At 31.8% G+C, this 23497-nt stretch overlaps 1 protein-coding gene and 1 long non-coding RNA gene across 2 annotated transcripts; both read left to right on the top strand.

Annotated features, from left to right (window-relative positions):
* Nucleotides 1-700: 700 nt before the first annotated feature.
* LOC132731367 (uncharacterized) lies at nt 701-17345 on the top strand. Its single transcript, XR_009625877.1, has 3 exons — nt 701-1053; nt 16038-16126; nt 17029-17345. It is a non-coding gene; the product is annotated as an uncharacterized LOC132731367 (long non-coding RNA).
* Nucleotides 17346-18035: 690 nt separating this feature from the next.
* Nucleotides 18036-23128, top strand: LOC132731356 (DNA repair protein REV1-like; the record flags this gene model as incomplete). Its single annotated transcript, XM_060717532.1, has 8 exons — nt 18036-18066; nt 18340-18507; nt 18593-18841; nt 20153-20311; nt 21846-21991; nt 22264-22388; nt 22597-22754; nt 23009-23128. Coding segments are annotated over exons 1-8 (1156 nt in total), but the record flags the coding sequence as incomplete, so codon positions are not given.
* Nucleotides 23129-23497: the final 369 nt, after the last annotated feature.

The raw sequence follows: 23497 nt of genomic DNA, 5'->3' as shown, positions 1-23497 counted from the left end.
TCAAGCTTTATTTCAAAAGCTTATCATATTGTTCTTTCAATTGCATGCTCTATCATTAACAAAAACTTTCAAAACAATGTACTTAATTCAATTAAAATAAAATATAAATATCAGTCTATTTTTTGCTCATCGGCCATACTGGTTAAGCAAAGGTTTTACAGATTGATTCCAATTTTTTGAACGGAAAAATATATTCGAACACACTGACTGTGCATGGGCAATTATTTCGTTGGAAAAAATATTCCGTTTAGAAACTTCTCTGGACTCATTTAAACGTTTGCATTTGAATTAGCCAATCAGATTTCGCGCACTGTATGGCGGCCATTTGTATATCAGCTGTACAAATAATTTAATTAAATGAGAGGATTTAATCATGACTTTTCGGTTGTGACAGTTCAATTATTTTGTTTAAAGGTATTTATTTTTTAGTTTTGTTCATAAATAGGTCAAAAAATTAATGTAAATACACGCTGTTTTAATTGTTTAAATTCATTAGATCTAAATCGATGTCTAATGTCAATTTTTTTGCTACACGATTTTGCAAAGATCTGTTAAGACCTAACGTAACATGGAAAATGAAAAATGTAAAATATCAGATTAATGAATGATAAATATGAAATAGGTTACGTATAGGTCTTATAATTAGGACTACTATTCCATCAAAGTTATTGTAGAAGTTAATATATGAACGAGTCATTACCCAATTTCTACTACAAACACTTCATTAAAACCTGTAACATTGCAGGAAATAGCTAACATTTCAATATTTACATTGGCTGTCAAGTTGTCGTCCATTTTGCAAGTGTGTTTATGTTCCGAGTATTTTCATTGGCTGATGAAAAAACCGCTATTCGTCGCGGCTTTATGCCGTTATTATCCGGATTATTATTATTCATTAGCCAATGAAATTGACAGTTACGAACAGAAGTTGGATTTATGCATTGGAACATACGGGCAACTACAAAATGGCAGCTGAAGTTTAAAAATATCAAAACAAACAAGAATTCCTTGATTTATATGTAGCAGAAGTTTATGATTGCATCATTGCTGGTGGTGGGTGATTGATATTTATGTGATAACATGATTAAACTGTCTCATATCAGTATAACTGTGCATAAAATATAGTTTTACATGTGTAATTTTACATGCCGAAATTTTACGAACGTGTGTAAAAATGAAACACGAGAGCTTAACTTTTAATATTATCTTGTCAATGTATCAAAGTGGGACATTTTTTATAATAATCGATTCTTTCATGAAAGTCCAACAATCAGAAGAGAAAAATATTGTCGTATAATGCCTTTTATTTACTTTTTTATGAATTGACCAATTTTGAGTTGTATCCCTTGTTATATTATATATATAGTGGGAAAGGAAAAAAATGACAGAATCCCCTGTGATGAAAATCACCCATATTAATCAAATTTGGGTCAAATAAAATACCATCTGATAAACAAATCAATTTTGAATCAATACAGGTTTTGTTTTTAAATGAAACTTCAATGAAATCGTGTACCCAACTATTTGTTAGGGAAATATGTAGAGATTGTTTACCAATATGGAGTCTGCTTTCAAATGAAATCTTGCTGGACTTCAGGTTTGGGGAATTCTAGCATCTCTTTTTAGTAACGGACCATACACTATTTATAGTACTGTGGGATCACCTAAAACCTGTGACAATATCTAATTCCGTGACGACCGTGACAATATAAATCCGTGACATGTACCTAAAATCCGTGACACACTAAATTTACCGTGATAAATAATGCAAGGCACTAAATACCGTGACGAACTATATTCGCCTTTATTCGTCTGTCATGAAGGGTAGCTAAAACCCGTGACGATGCAACTAATCCTTATGATAAATAATCATTCTTTTTTTTTTCTTCATTTAATGAAAACATAACATTATGACATGTGATGAATTAAGGGAAATGAGTAAAACAAGTGACGATAAATAACAGTATTAAATTTATTTCAAATTTAAACTAAAGTTTTAAAGTATATATTATACATTGTACATTACTTGCGTTTTTTTCGTCGTATGTTTCTCGTTTGGGGGGGTGTACATTTTGTACAGAAATATAGAATGTCATCACCAGGAATGTCATCTTTTTGTAGACCCTCACATTCTGGATGGTACCATATTTTGCATTTATTGCAAACAACATACAAACCATCTTCTGGCATTCGACAAGAACAAAACACCTTAAGAAATGCCGTGTATCTAACACCATTCGGGTGCTCGAGCGACCGGGTGCCAGCGGGAAATGGTACAAGCTTACCCTTTTCCAAACATTGAATCAGGTGACCACGAAGCAGTTCTACGTCAAACCTTTGGGTGCAGGGATCTATACCGTTGGCTTCCGCAGTTGCGTTTGCAATTGCATAGAGACCACAGTCATTGCCGTTTTCCTGGAATGCACAGTCCATAAAATTCAATAATATTTTATCATTCTTTTTTGGTGAGTGAATTGCAAATAACTTGCTGGGTAGAAAAACTTAGTGTGAAACCTGAATCATAAATTTTTACTTCCGACTTGTTATTTGTTTTCATAGTGGATAATGTCAGCCAATGTGACCCACCCTGTTCTGGCGTTCTGTTGACGATCTGAATGAAATTTCCAAAAGCACAAGTAAACGTTAGAGTTGCTGCATTTAGGCAACTGTCCAACCCCTCATATATGTGGGAACTGTGTCTTTAGAAGAGACATCGCCGCATCAATCAACCGATCATTTAACCACTCTGTTGGTGAATACAGGATACTTTTTTCTTCGTCCTTAAGTTTAATCTGCCCAATATCTAGCCATTCTGGTCCACTTACCGATGTGTTGGACTGTACTGGCTCTCCTGGTTCAATATCAGTCTGTGCGAAAGTCCGTCGGTCCTCGGTCCTGGCCGAATAAAAATCATGCGGTCCGAGATAAATTTCTTTTCCGTCAGTCCTCATGTCCGAATAAAATTTCAAAAAGTTAAAAATATTAATGACCTGATTGATAACAAGTACCCCGTTATACAAAGAATTTATTAAATAAGATATTGACCAACCTTAACTCTATTTTATAGACATGTCAAATAAATACCAGTAAACGGGACGGTATACTTTGCAGACGACTTTGCAGACAAGTTAAACATAGAGGGATTTTGCAGACAAGTTAAATAAAGAAGGATTTTAGACTTTGCAGACAATATAGATTATATAGGGGATGTTTAATCCCTTATCAACTGGTCAAAAGGTGTGAATGGGCAATTATAATAATAGCTGTTGATCAGTTGGTAAGCTGTGTAATAAAAAAAGAATAACAATGTGAAGTTTAAAAGCATTTTATTTTTAATGTATAATATTTATCAAATAATGTGATTCTTATATAAGTAAAACAATATTTAATGAAAGTTTTTATAAAAAGTATTAGCAAAATGGTTATATTTCATCTTTCTTAATAAGTATATGAAAATAATTACACAAGGATAATTATAGATATATCTATAATAAATTATTGAAAACAAGAAAAAAACAAACAATAACAAAAAAATTTCAATATATAGAAAAAGTATTTAAAAAATAATCCAAACCCTATATCTTTATATAATACACAATAAATTTAAAACATGTACTCAGACATAAATGTTTCAAATTTGAAGTATTAATTAAAACATTTTAGATAATTCCTCAGTGAAAGATATGTGTGTATATATATATATCTACATTTATATAAAGATAGATACAGGCAGACTTTGCAGACAAGTTAAACATAGAGGGATTTTGCAGACAAGTTAAATAAAGAAGGATTTTAGACTTTGCAGACAATATAGATTATATAGGGGATGTTTAATCCTTGTCAACTTGTCAAAAGGTGTGAATGGGCAATTATGCTGTTGATCAGTTGTAAAAAATTTGCAGACAATATACAGATAGATAGATAGATATCTAATATTACTATAAATATCATTGTCATTAAAGATGTTTTACCAAGATATCACATAGATAAACAAATTGAATAAACAACATGTATTGACACTTTGAAATAACAATAAACAAGGTACAGATCATTTATTACTAATTTTTCATACCTTTTATTCATAATGAATGTCATTAACAATACCAGGGACAAAAGCTCATACCAATAAATGAATTAGCTATAATAAATTTAAAGTAAGAAAATAATTATTGATTAATAATTTATTAATTATTACCAAAAAAAATTACTGAACATAATAGAATTTAATATTAATTGTATTAAATTACCATTGATTTTGAAAATATAAAAAAAAAATCTTTTTATTTATGTTACTGTGACAGAGTGTAAAAAATAACTTGTTCAAAAACATTGACCTTATTTCTCATTTATATTATTCTTTGGATATATATGTATATTTCTATATTAAAACAGAAAATCCTATTAACAAAATCCACATTTAAATTCTTCAAGTCTTGAAACATCTGATGGAGCATTTACACAAAACTTATGAAACCAGTTTAAACATTTATCACACTGTACCATATCTGCTAAACAGGCAGGCATATTACAAATACAATATTGTTCCAACATTGTTACTCTAAAACCTTTTCTACGTCTAATACTTAATGTCTTATTGGTAAGTGGAAATTCAGTCAATTCTTTATTCTCAAAACAATTTAACAGATGTGTACGTAAAGATTTGGTGTCAAAAATTATATCATTACATATTTTTTTCCTTAAACAAAAAGAAGTAGCATAAGCTATTGCAAATAAACCACAGTCAACAGAGTTAGTTTGTTTCATTATACATGACAAATTGAGAGACAGACATTTAACTTTTCTACCGTAAATTTGAGAGAGTTGTATTTTGAGGCCATCTGGTATAATTTTGTCTATATTTCTTTCAATTCCTAAACTGTCTAATAAGTAAACTTGGTCATTATGGAACAAGGACACTACCCAGTGGTCACTGTGGGTATGATGAATTTGACATGCTGGTGATTGTTCAATAGGATCAAATGGGAATTTAGTAATCCATCTATTTTCAGTGTCATTAAAAAAAGGAACTTTTTCAGTCAACTGTAATCCATGTATCGAACTGCCAACTTGTTTTCTTAGTATTTTGTTTACAGCTTCCATATGATGAGAGTTCAATTTCCCCCCTTTTAAAAGTGCAGATTTGTCTTCAATTGTTAATTGTAACTCTTCAATCCACCATTGAATATTTAACTTTGGTAATTCCGGCATATCATAAATTTCATCACGACTACTTTCAAATTCCACAAAATCACTATTTTCACTAATGTCTGACAAATCTGCTTTGATTTTTTGCTTTTTTAAACTGGTTTCATCTAAAAATTGTAACTTTCGCTTCTTGCCACCTGATTCTGAAATGTTACCATGTTCTTATTTTAACTTGTCTGCAAAATTCAACATTAATTCTGTCTGCAAAATACAGATTACCCTTATATTCCCCTATCATTTTATATTTTGTTTTATATCTAACTAGTCTGCAAAATCCTTCTTATTTTAACTTGTCTGCAAAATTCAACCTTAATTCTGTCTGCAAAATACAGATTACCCTTATATTCCCCTATCATTTTATATTTTGTTCTATATCTAACTAGTCTGCAAAATCCTTCTTATTTTAACTTGTCTGCAAAATCCTTCTTATTTTAACTTGTCTGCAAAATTCAACATTAATTCTGTCTGCAAAATACAGATTTTGCCTTATAATCCCCTATCATTTTATATTTTGTTCTATATCTAACTAGTCTGCAAAATCCTTCTTATTTTAACTTGTCTGCAAAATCCTTCTTATTTTAACTTGTCTGCAAAATTCAACATTAATTCTGTCTGCAAAATACAGATTACCCTTATATTCCCCTATCATTTTATATTTTGTTCTATATCTAACTTGTCTGCAAAATCCTTCTTATTTTAACTTGTCTGCAAAATTCAACATTAATTCTGTCTGCAAAATACAGATTACCCTTATATTCCCCTATCATTTTATATTTTGTTCTATATCTAACTAGTCTGCAAAATCCTTCTTATTTTAACTTGTCTGCAAAATCCTTCTTATTTTAACTTGTCTGCAAAATTCAACATTAATTCTGTCTGCAAAATACAGATTTTGCCTTATAAAACACCTATCATTTTATATTTTGTTCTATATCTTACTAGTCTGCAAAATCCTTCTTATTTTAACTTGTCTGCAAAATCCTTCTTAATTTAAACTTGTCTGCAAATTCAACATTAATTCTGTCTGCAAAATACAGATTTTGCCTTATAATCCCCTAATCATTTTATATTTTGTTCTATATCTAACTTTGTCTGCAAAAGTCCTTCTTATTTTTAACTTGTCTGCAAAATTCAACATTAATTCTGTCTGCAAAAATACAGATTACCCTTTATATTCCCCTATCATTTATATTTTGTTCTATATCTAACTTGTCTGCAAAATCCTTCTTTTTTAACTTGTCTGCAAAAAATCCTTCTTATTTTAACTTGTCTGCAAAATTCAACATTAATTCTGTTTGCAAAATACAGATTTTGCCTTATAAACACCTATCATTTTATATATTTTGTTCTATATCTAACTTGTCCTGCAAAAAATCCTTCTTATTTTAACTTGTCTGCAAAATCCTTCTTATTTTAACTTGTCTGCAAATTCAACATTAATTCTGTCTGCAAAAATACAGATTTTGCCTTATAATCCCCTATCATTTTATATTTTTGTTCTATATCTAACTAGTCTGCAAAATCCTTCTTATTTTAACTTGTCTGCAAAAAATCCTTCTTATTTTAACTTGTCTGCAAAATTCAACATTAATTCTGTCTGCCAAAAATACAGATTTTTGCCTTATAATCCCCTATCATTTTATATCTTGTTCTATATCTAACTAGTCTGCAAAATCCTTCTTATTTTAACTTGTCTGCAAAAATCCTTCTTATTTTAACTTGTCTGCAAAATTCAACATTAATTCTGTCTGCAAAATACAGATTTTGCCTTATAATCCCCTATCATTTTATATTTTGTTCTATATCTAACTTGTCTGCAAAAATCCTTCTTATTTTAACTTGTCTGCAAAATTCAACATTAATTCTGTCTGCAAAATACAAATTACCCTTATATTCCCCTATTGTTTTATATTTTGTTCTATATCTAACTAGTCTGCAAAATCCTTCTTATTTTAACTAATCTGCAAAATTCAACATTAATTCTGTCTGCAATATACAAATTACCCTTATATTCCCTGTCATTTTATAAATTTGTTCTATAATCTAACTTTGTCTGCAAAATCCTTCTTATTTTAAACTTGTCTGCAAAATTCAACATTAATTCTGTCTGCAAAATACAGATTTTGCCTTATAATCCCTATCATTTTATATTTTGTTCTATATCTAACTTGTCTGCAAAATCCTTCTTATTTTAACTTGTCTGCAAAAATTCAACCTTAATTCTGTCTGCAAAATACAGATTACCCTTATATTCCCCTATCATTTTATATTTTGTTCTATATCTAACTTGTCTGCAAAATCCTTCTTATTTTAACTTGTCTGCAAAATTCAACATTAATTCTGTCTGCAAAATACAGGTTTTCTATAAATTCCCCTGTCATTTTATATTCTGTTCTATATCTAACTTGTCTGCAAAATCCTTCATATTTTAACTTGTCTGCAAAATTCAACCTTAATTCTGTCTGCAAAATACAGATTACCCTTATATTCCCCTATCATTTTATATTTTGTTCTATATCTAACTAGTCTGCAAAATCCTTCTTATTTTAACTTGTCTTTCAAAATCCTTCTTATTTTAACTTGTCTGCAAAATTCAACATTAATTCTGTCTGCAAAATACAGATTTTGCCTTATAATCCCTATCATTTTTATATTTTGTTCTATATCTAACTAGTCTGCAAAATCCTTCTATTTTTTAACTTGTCTGCAAAATCCTTCTTATTTTAACTTGTCTGCAAAATTCAACATTAATTCTGTCTGCAAAATACAGATTTTGCCTTATAAAACACCTATCATTTTATATTTTTGTTCTATATCTAACTAGTCTGCAAAATCCTTCCTTATTTTAACTTGTCTGCAAAACCCTTCTTATTTTAACTTGTCTGCAAAATTCAACATTAATTCTGTCTGCAAAATACAGATTACCCTTATATTCCCCTATCATTTTATATTTTGTTCTATATCTAACTAGTCTGCAAAATCCTTCTTATTTTAACTTGTCTGCAAAATTCAACCTCTATTCTGTCTTTACTTTATCTATTAACTTAAAGACATATACATTACTTCCTACTGTGTGATAAAGGGATTAAGCCAATCACTGCTGGATTATACAAGGATCACAATTAGACAATGATGTATATCACAGTAAATTGTATAGGTGACAGGAAAACAACAGCACAGGGGGTTCAATACACATCAACATATTGCATGGGAATAATTTGCCTTTAAAAGCATCACCCTATTATAAGGGATGAACTGCCTTTGTTATTTATGTTATACATTTCTTTTGATAAAACAAATCTTTTATGATAAAATTAAATGGAAAACAAGTGATCAATTTATATGACCAAAAGTTAAAGTTTAAAACTTTAAATTGTACTTACAGAAAAGAATGGCACAACTTCAAAAAATCACATCCTCTTTCAGAAATTGGTTAGCAGAGTATCCGGGGTAGGAAAACACACTAAAACAGTCTTTACTCAAATATTCAGACAAATATTTTGTCTGTGAGTGTCCTATAACAACAGCCATGTTAATGATAATACACACAAATATAAAAAAATAAATTAAATTATTTAATGAAATATAATCCAACTTATTTCACAAAAATTACACACTTATAAATTCTTTGAAAATTTTCTGGTAACCAATATAACACTGAACTAATATTTAAAATATGAGAAAGATTGTAATTTTTTTTTTCACCCCATTTATACAGTAAATTTTTCACAGTTTTTAGCTATAATTATAAAAACCAAACTTAAGATCAAATAATATAAACAAACATATTAATTGTAAGTGATTATTAAAAATTAGATTAATTATCCATAAAAGGCATGTTTGTAACACAATAATGATTTACTTTTAATAAACCAATTGGCCAAGTGTGCTAATTGAATGGTTTAGCATTAATATCAAATAGCTTTAATTTATAAAAACTTGAAATAATTGTTCTATTATCTTAAATAAAACATGTATTCATATACATCAAACAGTTGGAATTATTTGTCACACAAGCATATTGCCCTTCATTACTATGTTTTGTTTATGTGACAATTATCTATATCATTGATTTACTTTGATTTTTAAATGCTTTTACTCTTTATTTCATTTATTTGGATACAATTTATATTGTTTGTTATAATCATTATTTTTTTAATTATATTCTTATTTTTTTTTATGAAAGCATAAATTAACAAAAAACATCAACTTAAAACTATATTTTTTTCAAATTTAATAAAGTTTTGCAAATTAATTATACTTTCTAAATGGCATTACTTCAATGTAATTGCCCATTCACACCTTTTGACCAGTTGACAAGGGATTAAACACCCCCTATATAATCTATATTGTCTGCAAAGTCTAAAATCCTTCTTTATTTAACTTGTCTGCAAAATCCCTCTATGTTTAACTTGTCTGCAAAGTCGTCTGCAAAGTATACCGACCCCCAGTAAACCCTGTCTTCAAAAAGTTTCATCAACAACGGTAAATTTTGCCGTAAAATACAAATTTGAAAATTTTGTTATACGATGCCTGTTGAAATAGCCGATGAGTAACAATCTTAAAATAATGAAAAAATATTTAATTTAATATAATCAAAATCAACAACAGGTAGATTTGTGAATGTTTCTGCAGGAAACAGACAAATTTTCAATTGTCACATATTTTCGCGATGCCGCTTTTTATAATTAAAAAATCGTAATTAAAAGGAAGATATGTTTTGTTAAAATGTGTGTCATAACACTTAAAATGTAGTTTAGGAATTAAAATTACTAAAGATATTGTTTATTTAGTTGAAATGGAGGTATTTACCTGTATACATGTTTGTCACATACAATCAATATTTCTTATGGGGGGGGGGGGGGGGGGGGGGGGGAGAAGTGGAGTGGAATCTGGAAGAAAAGAGCATAATGGTCCTGATGATGAAGGGTTTTTTGAATTATATTTCAAATCTTTTCAATCACTTTTATGGTACAGTGTTGGGACATATTACCATTTTCCTGAATAAGCTTTTTTTTTTCTCTGTTTAAAAACTCCAACTCCCCAGCCCCTTACTCTGCTCATATACATCATAATTGCAACTGCATAAGTGCAGCAAAGATGGCTTAACATATTCAAAGTGATCTGGAAGTCCTACATTTTTGTGCTTGGGAGTCCCAGGACTCCTACTTTGAAAATTCTAGTGAGAACCCTGCTTATTTCATATGGTCAGCATCTTCTTGTGTTTCTATATGATGGTCACACTAATGATTGTCACACTTATTTAAAGAAAGACAATCATTTTTACATTCAACTGAGTTATTATAAAATAATGCTTGAAATGTCTTGGCCGGAAAAATATCATCCGGGCCGGAAATAAACCTAAGGGTCTCGGTCCTTGTGGCCTGAAAAAAAAATTGACTTTCGCATAGACTGCAATATCCTGTTCAATATATATAGTATACGATGGTTCTTCCGGCGGCTGAGTCGTCACGGATTTTTCCTCATGGTCCCGAGTTGGTACTGTCACGGGTGAATCTAATTTCCGTGACGACTGAATCGTCACGGGTTTTTCTACTTCATCCGTCACGGGTGACTGTAATTTCCGAGATTGCTGTATTGTCACGGGTTTTTCAATTCTCCGTGAATTTTTGTCAGGGGAAATTATGTAATCAAAATCATCTTGTCTAGGTCGTTTTCTTCCTGCTTTTTTCTTTTCATCTAAATGTTAGGTTGGTGTTGTTTTCAAGTTCACTTCCATACCTATAGATTTCTTAACAGCTATTAAATGATAGCAATGCGTGTTTCCACACGAACATGACTAGGGGAATAGTGTTACAACCCGAGCCTTGTCATCTTGTCCTAATATGGTAAATGTACCTAGCCTTGGAGCGAAAACGATTCTGTCATTTTTGGCCGGGTTGCACTGGTGCAAATCCGGGTTATAATATGGTGAATGTCGGGCGGCGGGCGGGCAGGCGGGCGGGCGGGGAAATATTTTCGTAACAGTTTTCTCAGCAACTACTTATCACAAAGCCTCTTGATATTTGGCATACAGCATTGACAACATGGTCCCATACCGTGGGATTCGATTTCAGGTCTGTCGTTAATCCACTTCTGTTTATCCACTTAGTTAAATTAGTTAGATTTTTTGACATTAATGGTCAATGGTAGGAAATTTTCGTAACAGTTTTTCTCAGCAACTACTTATCTCAGCCTCTTGATATTTGGCATACAGCATTGACACATGGTCCCATACGTGGGATTCTATTTCAGGTCTGTCGCTCATCGCACTTCCTGTTTATCCACTTAGTTAAATTAGTTAGATTTTTTCGACATTAATGGTCAATGTAGGAAATTTTTGTAACAGTTTTCTCAGCAACTACTTATCACAGCCTCTTGATATTTGGCATACAGCATTGACACATGGGTCCCATACTATGGAATTGGGATTTCAGGTCTTTCGCTCATCCACTTCCTGTTTATCCACTTAGTTAAATTAGTTAGATTTTTTGACATTAATGGTCAATGGTAGGAAATTTTCGTAACAGTTTTTCTCAGCAACTACTTATAAACAGCCTCTTGAGATATTTGGCATACAGCATTGACACATGGTCCCATACTGTGGGATTTGATTTCAGGTCTGTCGCTCATCCACTTCCTGTTTATCCACTTAGTTAAATTAGTTAGATTTTTTGAAATTATTGGTCAATGGTAACACATTTTCGTAACAGTTTTCTCAGCAACTACTTATAACAGCCTCTTGATATTTGGCATACAGCATTGTCACATGGTCCCATACTGGGGGATTTGATTTCAGGTCTGTCGCTCATCCACTTCCTGTTTATCCACTTACTTAAATTAGTTAGATTTTTTCGACATTAATGGTCAATGGTAGGACATTATCGTAACAGTTTTCTCAGCAACTACTTATCACAGCCTCTTGATATTTGGCATACAGCATTGACACATTGTCCCATACCTAGGGATTTGATTTCAGGTCTGTCGCTCATCCACTTCCTGTTTATCCACTTAGTTAAATTAGTTAGATTTTTCGACATTAATGGTCAATGGTAGGATGTTTTCGTAACAGTTTTCTCAGCAACTACTTATCACAGTCTCTTGATATTAATTGGCATACAGCATTGACACATTGTCCCATACCTAGGGATTCGATTTCAAGTCTGCAGCTCATCCACTTCCTGTTCACATTAATGGTCAATGGTAGGAAATTTTCGTAACATTTTTCTCAGAAACTACTAATCACAGCCTCTTGATATTTGGCATACAGCATTGACACATGGTCCCATACTGTGGGATTCGATTTTAGGTGTGTAGCTAATCCACTTCCTGTTTACCTACTGAATTAAATTTTCGACATTAATAGGTCAATGGAAATTTTTTTTCGTAACATCACAGCCTCATGATATTTGGTGTACAAATGCAACCCGGCCTTTTCTGTCTTTGACCCATTTTTTATAAGTTCATCGGCGCGTGAGAAGTTAATATCAATCTTTGGGATATTTGGTTCTGGATGTGCGTCATTTTCTGCATTAACAAATTGGTTTTCACGAATGCCATTTACAATATCTTCTGGTTGTGAAACTGTAAATTGGATAATTTCTGAGAGATCAATTTTAGCTGAAATGTATTGAGGTTTTAAAGTGTAGGTACCAGTGCCTGCGCGACCTCGAGAAATTTCTTTAAGATAATATTGATGAAGACGTAGAAATGACAATACTACCACATCTGCTGGGGCTTCTTTCCATTTATTGAGTTGTTTAAATACTTTGTTCATACTTTCGCTCTGATTTTGAGTTATGCCACTGTATGGGTCGTACTTTTTAATTTTTTCTATTGCCCATTTTGAAACCTTTCCAAGTTGAGGTAATATTCTTTCTTCAAAATACTTTCGAAATTGTTCATCCCAGGCTGTATTTAATTCGGCAAATGCAGCCATACCGTCATCTCTGGAATCTGTTCCAAATATAAATCGAATATGATCCTTATATGCTAGAACTTCTGAGTTGGAAAATCCATGTTCAGTCAGCCATCTTCCAATATCATTTAATATGTGGTTCCAACATCTCACATCAACAAGTGTTGGAACACAAGACATAGCATTCATGATCCCCTGTTCACCATCTGTGACACAAGCAAACAGCGTTTTCGGAAGTCTTATATCTTTTCTTTGAAAAATTGAACAATAATTCGTGGTGTTTTTGGAATTTGCGCTCATGCAGCATAAATATTGCTGGCATGCATGGCATTTCCTTAAAAAGAATATGTCTAAATATCAGCGTAGATACGTAGAAATCCAAAAGTTGTGTCATAGCTGAGACACTGACTTTCATTGTCAAGGTAAAGAACTCTTTCCAGTTCTTCGAACATAAGTTTATGTCCGCATATAACAACTAAATTTGGGAAAGTATTGATTACCTGAATAAACTGATTGCTTGTGTCTCTAGCTAAAGCATGCAGATTGTAGAAGGCATCACGAAATATTCTAAGTTCTGTGTTTCCTTTATGTCACAGATTTTGGATTTGTTTTAAGTCCCTTGGCTGTTGTCATGAATTTCTTTCTTATAAACTAAATTTGGATCCTCCGATTTTGTTTTATTTAGCCATTTTTCTAGACTGCTTGGCTTTGATCTTAAAAAAGGGCGTTCCTGGTTTTTTTGAATTTCCATGGGACATCGGCTGTGAGATTTGTTCATGTACTGAATTACAAAAGGACCGTTAATGCATTCAGGTTCATGGTAAACAAATTTAACAAGTTCTTTTGATGCCCCATTCTCGGTATGTATATAAAAATATTTTTTCTTTAACCGCGGATTTTTGCGTGGAAGACCCACAGTGCCTTGGTTTATCCAACGATGTCCGTCAGCTCGCCAATCCTGTGCTTTTAGACCGTCCCCTTTAAAAATCCACGTTTCGCCACCTCTTGGTCTAAAAGGAAGCGCCGATATCGGCGGTTCGGACCGTATAAGCCGTAGAATTTGGTCTGTACTCAATGACATTTAATTCTATGTTTCTACCATCTTCACTGACGTCGTTACTAAGTCAATCACGTGAGGTTATTGTAATATAAAGTTGTGATCGCAACGTGATAGTAATGTAAATTAAAAGATAAAACTAAAATTATCATTCATAAAATCAAATAAAATCTTTAGTAACTTATATTTAAATAAATAAATAACTTAACAAAACCCGTGACAGTAAATTATATTTTCCGTGATGATGCCGTCATGGGTTTTAGTATATCTGTAGTACTGTACAATTTTAAAAACCTGAAGTCCAGCAAGATTTCATTTGAAAGCAGACTCCATATTGGTAAATAATCTCTACATATTTCCCCTAACAAATAGTTGCACAACATCAAAATAAAAGTGACATATAAAGTTATGGAAACCAGAACTAAACATTTTTAGCCAAAACAAGCCACATTTTTTATTTGACTTTGAGATCAGGTTTTTAGACAATTTGGGCAAAATAGTGCCCATTTTGCTTAAAAGGCCGAAAATAAAGTCACCCTGGCCTTATTTGGATAATTTCCGCAATGTCAAAATCGGCCATGCTCTGCCCTTTTGCACACAGTCCGTTAAACCTATTTTCAATGGTAGGTAAAATTGGAAAACCAATGAAATGCAGCGATGCAATTCAGTGGATGTTGGAAGTTAACGGATGACATCTTTAGATGTTGCTAAACAGAGTTAAATGCGGATTGAAAAATAAAAACCAAAAGTTTTAGTCACATGTTTTGATGTTGTTTTTTTTTTTTTTTTCAAACAGCAAATGAAAATACTAAGTAAACTATTTCTTAAAACAATCGCAGTGGTGAAATACCTGATGTGTATTCTTTATATACATTTCTGTGAGAACGGTTGTTATTAAATGATATTAGAAATTAAATTTTAATTGTGAAGTCACTGACGACTCTTTGTTAGCTTATTATCAGGAGGGGGCGAAAGTGTTTGATATTATAAGAAGACAATATTTATACAGTACAACTGTTACAGCATGCCCAGTCACATACAAACACGCATTTTTCACGCAGAAAACACAATGAGTACCAGTGTTGCATCTATGGGGGAGTGTCCCCCACTCAACTGAAAAATGTAGGGGATTAGAAAAAAATGTGGGGGGCATGCATTTACCTGACAATATGACATACCAAAAAGAATGTGATTTAGTACCTATTTTAGTCATTACCTCGAGTAAAAACAAACATGGCAGAAGCTTTCAGGATATGATGAAGATTAACTGAATTGAGTTGAAAAGATCATCAGATGCGCGACTTTGCACGCATGGACCAAATATATTTTTTTAAGCAAATCTTTTATAGAATGTATCAAATTAAAATTACAATAGTGAATAGGTATTACAGTTTATAAAAGAATAAAGTTACCTGATATTCAGCAGTTGAACATTATCTTAGAATTTTGTTAAAACAAGAACAAAAAACCTATTCATTACAATTAACATGTACACTGCAGCCCCTTTATAACATAACCCCTTTATAACTGGGCTGCAGTGAATATTCATATTGAAAATTAATTTATTTTTTATGTTATAATGAAACGCCTCCGTGGTAGAGGAGTTAGAGTCAATGACTTCTAATCCAGTTATCTCTCTGGCGTGGGTTTGATCCCCTGGAGATGCTTTGGTAGTTTAGCGTTGAGGAAGGTAGTCTAGTACTGGTGTAACTCTCCAGGAACGATGGTTAGGAAACTACCCGCCTTTATGACTGAAATACTGTTGGGAAAAGACGTAAAATGAAACAAACAAACAAATTATGTCATAATATGTTTTGAGATTAAGGTAATACAACCCAGTAAAATATCTATTTTTAGATTGATGAGAATGTCCCCAGCAAACAAAGATGAGTAGTAGAGGACGTAACACTAGAAGCAGGTCTAGAGATGATGGCTGGGAAGTGTGGGTATGAACAATTAGTGCCTTATACAGTCTTACTGTCAGTTGGTAGTGACAGTAACAAATTATAAAGTCTGCATGTGATAAAGAAATGAACCTGAAACTGCTCTCCCTCTCAGATATTTTTCCCATATTGGAAAAAAATGTCCTGTGAAATATTTGAGATTTTTTATTCACAAGCATGGAACAGAAAGGGATATTTCAGTTTGAAAACATAATGGTATTGCTCCACAGTTAACATATCTAGCAAGATTATTTAACACACAGTGAATTGTTTACACAGAGTCTAAATTTCCCCTTATTTCCCTCTGTGGTGCATTTTGCCCTCTCTATGTGCTCTGCCACAATTCTACACTGAAAAAGCACTGATTTGATGTCAAAGAGCATGATAGGTGAAGAACTTCAAGAAGAGAAGCTAAAATTTAATTGCATTGGGATAAATTGAAATTCATGTTGTCTGCAGGAAAGGGCAAGCTAGTTCTTAAAACAAATATGAAAACTGTTCATAGAGGTATAATCATACATAAATACAATGAAAGTAAAATGTCATGCTTGAAAATGAATTTTATATAAGTTTATAAAAATGGCAAATTGAATCTCATTTATAACTTAATTGAAACACTGCAAAAATTTCTATCTAATTGTAAATGAAGGGTAATGTTCAAATTATGCACCAGTAAACTGTAAATTTGTGTAGTTATATTTATTATGTTGTACATTGATTACATTGATTGTGATGTTGGTTAATTACCATAGCAACGAATCTATAAAATGAGTTCCTTCACTTGCACTTCTTCAAATGCAGAATATTATTATTCTAATGCCCTAATGCCATACAGAGATATGACTTTGACCTTTCATTGACCTTGACTGTCAAGGTCATATTTTTGAAATTTGCTTACATTGTAGGGTGGTTACATGAATGCAAAGAAACAGAAGTTACAAAAACAATTTGATGAAGATGCCCCAGGTCAGTTGAAGAAGGAAGGCAGTGGCTCAAAGATATTTGCTGGCATAAGTATATATGTGAATGGTTACACAAGTAAGTTTACATTTAATTTGTAATTTAAAGCAAATACATGAATATTACAATAAAATGATCCATTTTATGCCAGCATTGGATAGTCATTCCATAAATTTTCTTAAATAAACAACACTCTTAAGGGGACAAGTTGTTGTTTCCTTGAGCAAGAAACTTTACATTCATTGCTCAGTACTGGTTGGCTCCAGGAACAGTTTCAAAAGTGTGTCCGTAAGCTTATAGCTTCCTACACAATTGAATTAAAATAAATTTTGTATGAATCAACATTCTTAATATCTTGTCTCTGGAGTTTTGAGCAACATACGAGTTATCCATCTTGTTTTAGAAAATCACCTGACACTTATCTCAAATGTAAGAGGTAGTGTAATATAGCGTTTACAGAATACACAATTTAAAACAAAAATTATTACCTTTTTATCCTTTTTTTATGTAAACCCAAATAAAAATCAGAATATTTGAAGTTAAATGATGTTAAAATGGGGAAATTTAAAATAAAAACATTTTTCTTATTCAAACCCTTCCCCCACTTATAGCAAAAAATTTTACCAACAAAAGGTGAAGGAGTTAAAAGGAATTAAAATTTTGTCCGACCTGAAGGATACTAAAAGGGGTTTGGAATACCCGAACAAATCTCAAAAATTCCCTTTGTATTTTTTTGGTGTAAAAACCAATTTTTTGGTCCTTCATTTTTTTAATTTTATTGATAAAAACCTCGCATCCCCAATTTTTAAAGGGTTTAACATTTCCCAATGAAAAAATGTTTTATTAAAAATTTTCACCCTTTGGCCCTTGCATTTTAAATACCAAAACATCTTATACAAAATGATTAAGATTGCGATTTAAAACTTGTCCTCCCCTCTCAAAGGGTTAAAAAATGCTGAGGGCTTTATGTTCAGTTTTAAGGGGTTTTTCAAATGTTTTATCTGTTTACTGTTTAAAAAAGGGCCATTTAAAGGGTCCCAAATCTTTTCTCAGCTTTATACATAGTGTAAAAAAAAATTTTTTTAAGCCATTTTTTCTTATACTTTTTATATAAAAGCTTTTTTAGTGGTTAGTAAAAATTTTTCCTTTATCTGAAAAATTTTGTGCTGGAAAGCCCCTTTCATATGCAAAATATCAGCTGTATACAGCGCAATGTGGATTACAGAAGGGTTTACATACATTTACCACATCAACAGAGAACAGTAACCAGTCTGGAGGGAGTTTTCCCCAATCTAAAGATAGTAACATTAGTGATATTTCATTGTCCACTTACGTTAAAGACAGTTCTTTAAATAGAATCAGCAGCACAAACAGTGGAAATGGAGTTTCCTGTGGAAAAACTCAAGTTAAAGATATTAGTGATGGTAAATTAAATAAGAGTGTTAAAAGATCTCCCCTGGGAAGACTGCAGATGCCAGAGATCCTAAATTTCTAAATGAGTTTTTACAGCAACTCGAGGGCTACACTACCTATCTACTTGGAAAGCAGAATGGAAAAATTATGTCAATGAGCTACAGGTAAAGGAGGTAATTTTTCCAGGCAGGGAACAACTTAGACAGATTGTTCAGGAAAGGGCAGTAACTCCTGATGAACCTTTATCAAACAAAAGGAGAGGAAAACCATCAAGATGTGTGATGCACATAGATATGGATTGTTTCTTTGTTTCTGTTGGACTGAGGAAGAGGCCAGACTTGAGAGGTTTTTATTGCTATTACCCATCACTTATTTGTTATATTAAATTCCAATTAGCCAATCAGAATTATTCTTATTATCAATAAAAGTGTACCATATGACTTAGACATTGGCACTGTTACACTGATTTTTTGTCTAAAAACACTTTTAATTTGATTGAATAGTAAAAAAGCGAAAGTAATTGCCTGAAAGTGACATTATGCTCATATTTTAATAGTCTAGTTGAGCTTAACTCACTATATATTTCAAAATATTGACTGTTAAAATTGTGATTGACCAACAGTTCATATTGAAAAATGCTTTTGATAAACTTTAAAATCTGTGTAAAATATAAAAAGACTGCCCCACTTTTTTATGAAATGAACATAACAGGTATATTCTAATGGATATTTACAAAAAAATTGTTTGGATCATTGCGTTGTTTATTGTTACTGTGAAATAATTGCTTTTATTAAAAGAAATTATGGCAAAATAAACACTTATTTTGAAGTTCACTAATTTATACACTTGGATGGGCATAATGTCACTTGAAGGGAATGTTTAATAAAAAATTTAGTAGTAAGACAATTTAAGAGGCTTCCGTTGCAGAGTTATTACGGTTGTTGACTTCAAACCACTTGCCTCTTACTGCTGTAGGTTTGAGCTGCGCCAGTGTCTTCGGATTCGTCATGTGAGATCTAAAATAACATTCACTAGTAGATGTTGTAGTTGCATATTGTCAAAAATGGAGGGTAAAAAAAAAAAAATATCTTATAAGATCAGATTAAATCTATCTCATAATCCATATAAATGGGTAATAGTTTGAGTGAAAAATAGCTCATTGTATGTTTTATAGCTTCTAGATATCAAACTGTACTACTTGAAGAACAGTAAGTTGAAAGTTTCAGTATTTGTTGAGAGTAATAAAAAAATACATGTAAATAACTCAGGCTTGTGATTTACAGTAAAAGTACCATACGTGTCGCATAAATACTGTAGCTAAGTATTTTCCTCATATTTATAAATCTTATATAATGGTGATATTGTTTTTACTTGCTGCTTCAAAATGAGAATACCATTTCATTCACAGTAAACTTCAGATGTTATCTTCCACAGATTAAATCAGAAAGGAGATATTGACATGGTTTTTTCTGTCCTTTTTAGAATCATTAGTCCAATTTTTGAAACTTTGCATGTATCATGTTATAAATGGATAGGGAAATTAGGCTCACCAAATACTAAAACTTTGTCAACCTTTGTACACTACATACCTAGGAAACAATTTTATAATATGACTACTGGATCAAAGCATTTCTATAATAATAATTTTGTGTACAGGTAAACCTGTAGCTGTAACACATTCCAAGGGTAAAGGTCAAACCCCTGACCCGTTAGCTGATCCAGTACTGGAGAGACGTCAGTGGGAGGAGAAAAAGTTACAGAGAAGAGGCAAAGGCAAGAAAACAATTAAACCAGTTGACACAACCAGTTTAGATGGTAATATACTAGTATATATATCGGTTTTGTCTATGAATCACAGTTTTTGGAATAGATTTAATCCGGAACTCGGCAAATGACGTGGGTTTTTCCCAGCTAATCTGTAGGTATAAACTTTTACTGTTTTAGCTTAAGGATGCACTACTGTTTACAATTGATAAGTCGGCCTGATGAGCTTATGTTTGAAGCTGTAACTGTAAAAGTTTGTACCTACTGGTCGGGGACCATCAACCGGACACTTTTTGAACATTTTTCCGTACAGATTTCATAATTTTTAACATAGAGACCTTAAAATTTGACACAGTTTAGCTAGGTTCTTCTCCTAACTAACAAACTAGTTTGTTTATTTCTGATTGTATTGACACTTATATCTGAGGCTCGACAAGGAGGGTATCAAAATTACCTAGATTGTCTACACTACAGTACCATGTGTCCGGACAGATATGTACATCACATGATTTAATTCAGATAAAAGCTTGGGTGTTTTGATTTTAGATTTAAATCATGATATACAATATTTCAGCAACAAATGCTTAAGTTTGGATATTCTATTGTTTACTTTGCAAATGATTATAGCTGATATATGAGGTCAGGCAATGCATTCTTAACCCCCCCAAATGACAATGTCAACATTCTAGAAAAAGGCATTGAAATATTACCATTTACGAAGGTTAATATAAATTTATTTACTTAATTGTAGTAGAAACATGCATTTATTGTTGATGAAAAAGTGACTGAAAACCACTGAACATCGAAAATACTAAATTAAGCATTTTCGGGGCCGTCCGGGTTTGGTGGTTGTCCGGTTTTGGTGGTCCCCAACCACTAAGGTTTAGCTGGGGAAAAAACAAATATTCTTAATTCCGAAGTTAGTCTGTTGCTAGATTGTTAGTCTGTTGGCAGAAACTGGTTGATAAAGTGTAGAGTAGAATAAGTTTGTTGTGATAAAATCATTTACCTTACTGCATCAGTATGTATAGTATTTTAAGAACTTGGCCCATTGGAACATATTACACTGACATCCTTTTAAAGCTCATGATGGAGTCTAAGGTCTCTCATCCCAATGTAAAGGCCATTCTTATTTATAACATTTACGAGATCTGGTTGTTGACAGGTAGAATTTAATTGCTTACCCCACCCATATACACGAGATATAACTGTATTGTTTTGTAACTGTTAAACCAATTGTTATCATTTAAAATAAGAAAATTTGTTTCTAAATCATTAAATTAATAGAAACAAATATTATTTTGTAAATATTACTGTTATACATAAGAAAAATGATAAACTTCGCAAAAGAAAAAGTTTAAAAAAATCTATTTCTCTGATAAGATGTATCCATCAAAACATTGATAAGACTGCAGTGTTTATTGATGTATGAAATCATATATTTTGTTCTCTACAAAAAAATTTTGTAATCCGAAAAGACTTGTGAAGATCTTCACAATTTGAAAAATAATTTTCACATTGCTATTTTTAATGAAAACATAAAGATATTATAAATAATAAAGTCTATTTATTATTTTTGTTTTAGATGATATGAGTTTTCCAGATCAGTCTGACTCTGATGATGATGTCACAGATGATGTCATCAATACTGTCAGTGCTGTTACTACGACAACAATAGAATCATTCCACTCAATGGCTGAGATAGCTTCTTGCAGCTATGAAGCAAGGCAGGTAAAGAAACAAGTAGATTAATTGTATTTCTACCCAACAAATAATAATGTTGCTAAAACTGAAACTGACCTAATAAAAAAAAAGAGAAAGAAAAAAATATGTCACTGAGAATGATTTGTTCATATTGATGAAAGTTAAGCCAGTATGACAGCTAAGTTGTCTAAGTGCTTATCATCATTTCTTTGCATAAACTTTTAAGATAATAGAATTTTCATTTGATGTAGCAATTATTATACTGTAATACTGTATATGAATATGTTATATGATTTCAGGCTGGTGTTAAGAATGGTATGTTTATGGGTAGAGCTAAGAGTATATGCCCAGACCTTGTTACAATACCTTATGACTTTGATGGCTACAAACAAGTCTCTAAAACATTATATGATACTGTAGCAAGGTGATCTTATGTTTCTTCTTTGTTAACTTTGTTCCTTTAAATTAAATCATATAAATATTAATTAAGTTTATGGATCTTTTGTTTTTCAAATTCAGTTACCTCCCCTTATTTCCATTCTATCTGGACCAAAGTTGTGAAGTTATGGTAGCCACACAAGTCTATTTAAAAATAATGGTAATAGTTAATGATAGGTTGATTATATTTACAGTTTTACACATGATATAGAGGCTGTAAGTTGTGATGAGATGTTAGTTGATTGTACAGATTTACTGGCAGATACTGGGAGCCACACCTCTAGAGTTTGCCACACTACTTCGTTCTCAACTCTTCCAACAAACACACAGTGTCCAGCATCGGCAGGCATTGGTAAGTGCTGGAGGGTGTGGGATGGGGGCAAGTATTCTGTAAAATCACAAATGTTAGGGAAAAAAAAAAGATCATATATTTGTATAAATGTTTCTGATGTTTAGGCACAACAATATTTATGTGAATAACATTCATTGGTAAAACTGTTTAAATATTACATGGACATTTGATATGATAATGAGAAAAAGATATAGGAAATAATGTGAGGGAATGGTGATATATATATATGTACATTGTTTCTGCTGTGTTTCTAGGATCAAGTATACTACTAGCCAGGATGGCAACAAGGAAGGCTAAACCTAACGGTCAATTCTACCTGACAGAAGATCTTGTATCAGATTACATTAAATCACAGCCAGTCAAAGATTTACCAGGTAGTTACTGATATAGGTGCTCTTTTTCTTTGTATTTTTTTTTTACTAGTTAAAAATCTTGCCAATAAAATAACAACTGTGTAAATTTTGAAATCTTATTAAGTGTGCTTTAAAGGAGTACCACAGAGGTCAAAAAGTATTTTTAAAAAAACAACATAAAATTTGAAAACTTACAAAGATTATGTGAAGCACTTAAAATGGACATCGACATTAATTAACTTTCTGTTAAGGTCCATTTTATCAGAAACTGTAAAATCTATTTACTTCAATCTTGGACTAAATGTTTACTGTCATTAAAAATGCCATTTCAAAGGGAAGATAATCCTAAACTTTTGCAAAGTTATGCCCCTTTTACTATGTTGCTTTTTT

This window comes from Ruditapes philippinarum, unplaced genomic scaffold (genome assembly GCF_026571515.1).
Source record: "Ruditapes philippinarum isolate M1 unplaced genomic scaffold, ASM2657151v2 ctg54_1_1_1_1, whole genome shotgun sequence".
NCBI classification, from domain to species: Eukaryota; Metazoa; Mollusca; class Bivalvia; order Venerida; family Veneridae; genus Ruditapes; species Ruditapes philippinarum.
The sequence above is the reverse complement of the archived record's forward strand: the minus strand, read 5'-3'. Positions and strand labels throughout refer to the sequence as shown.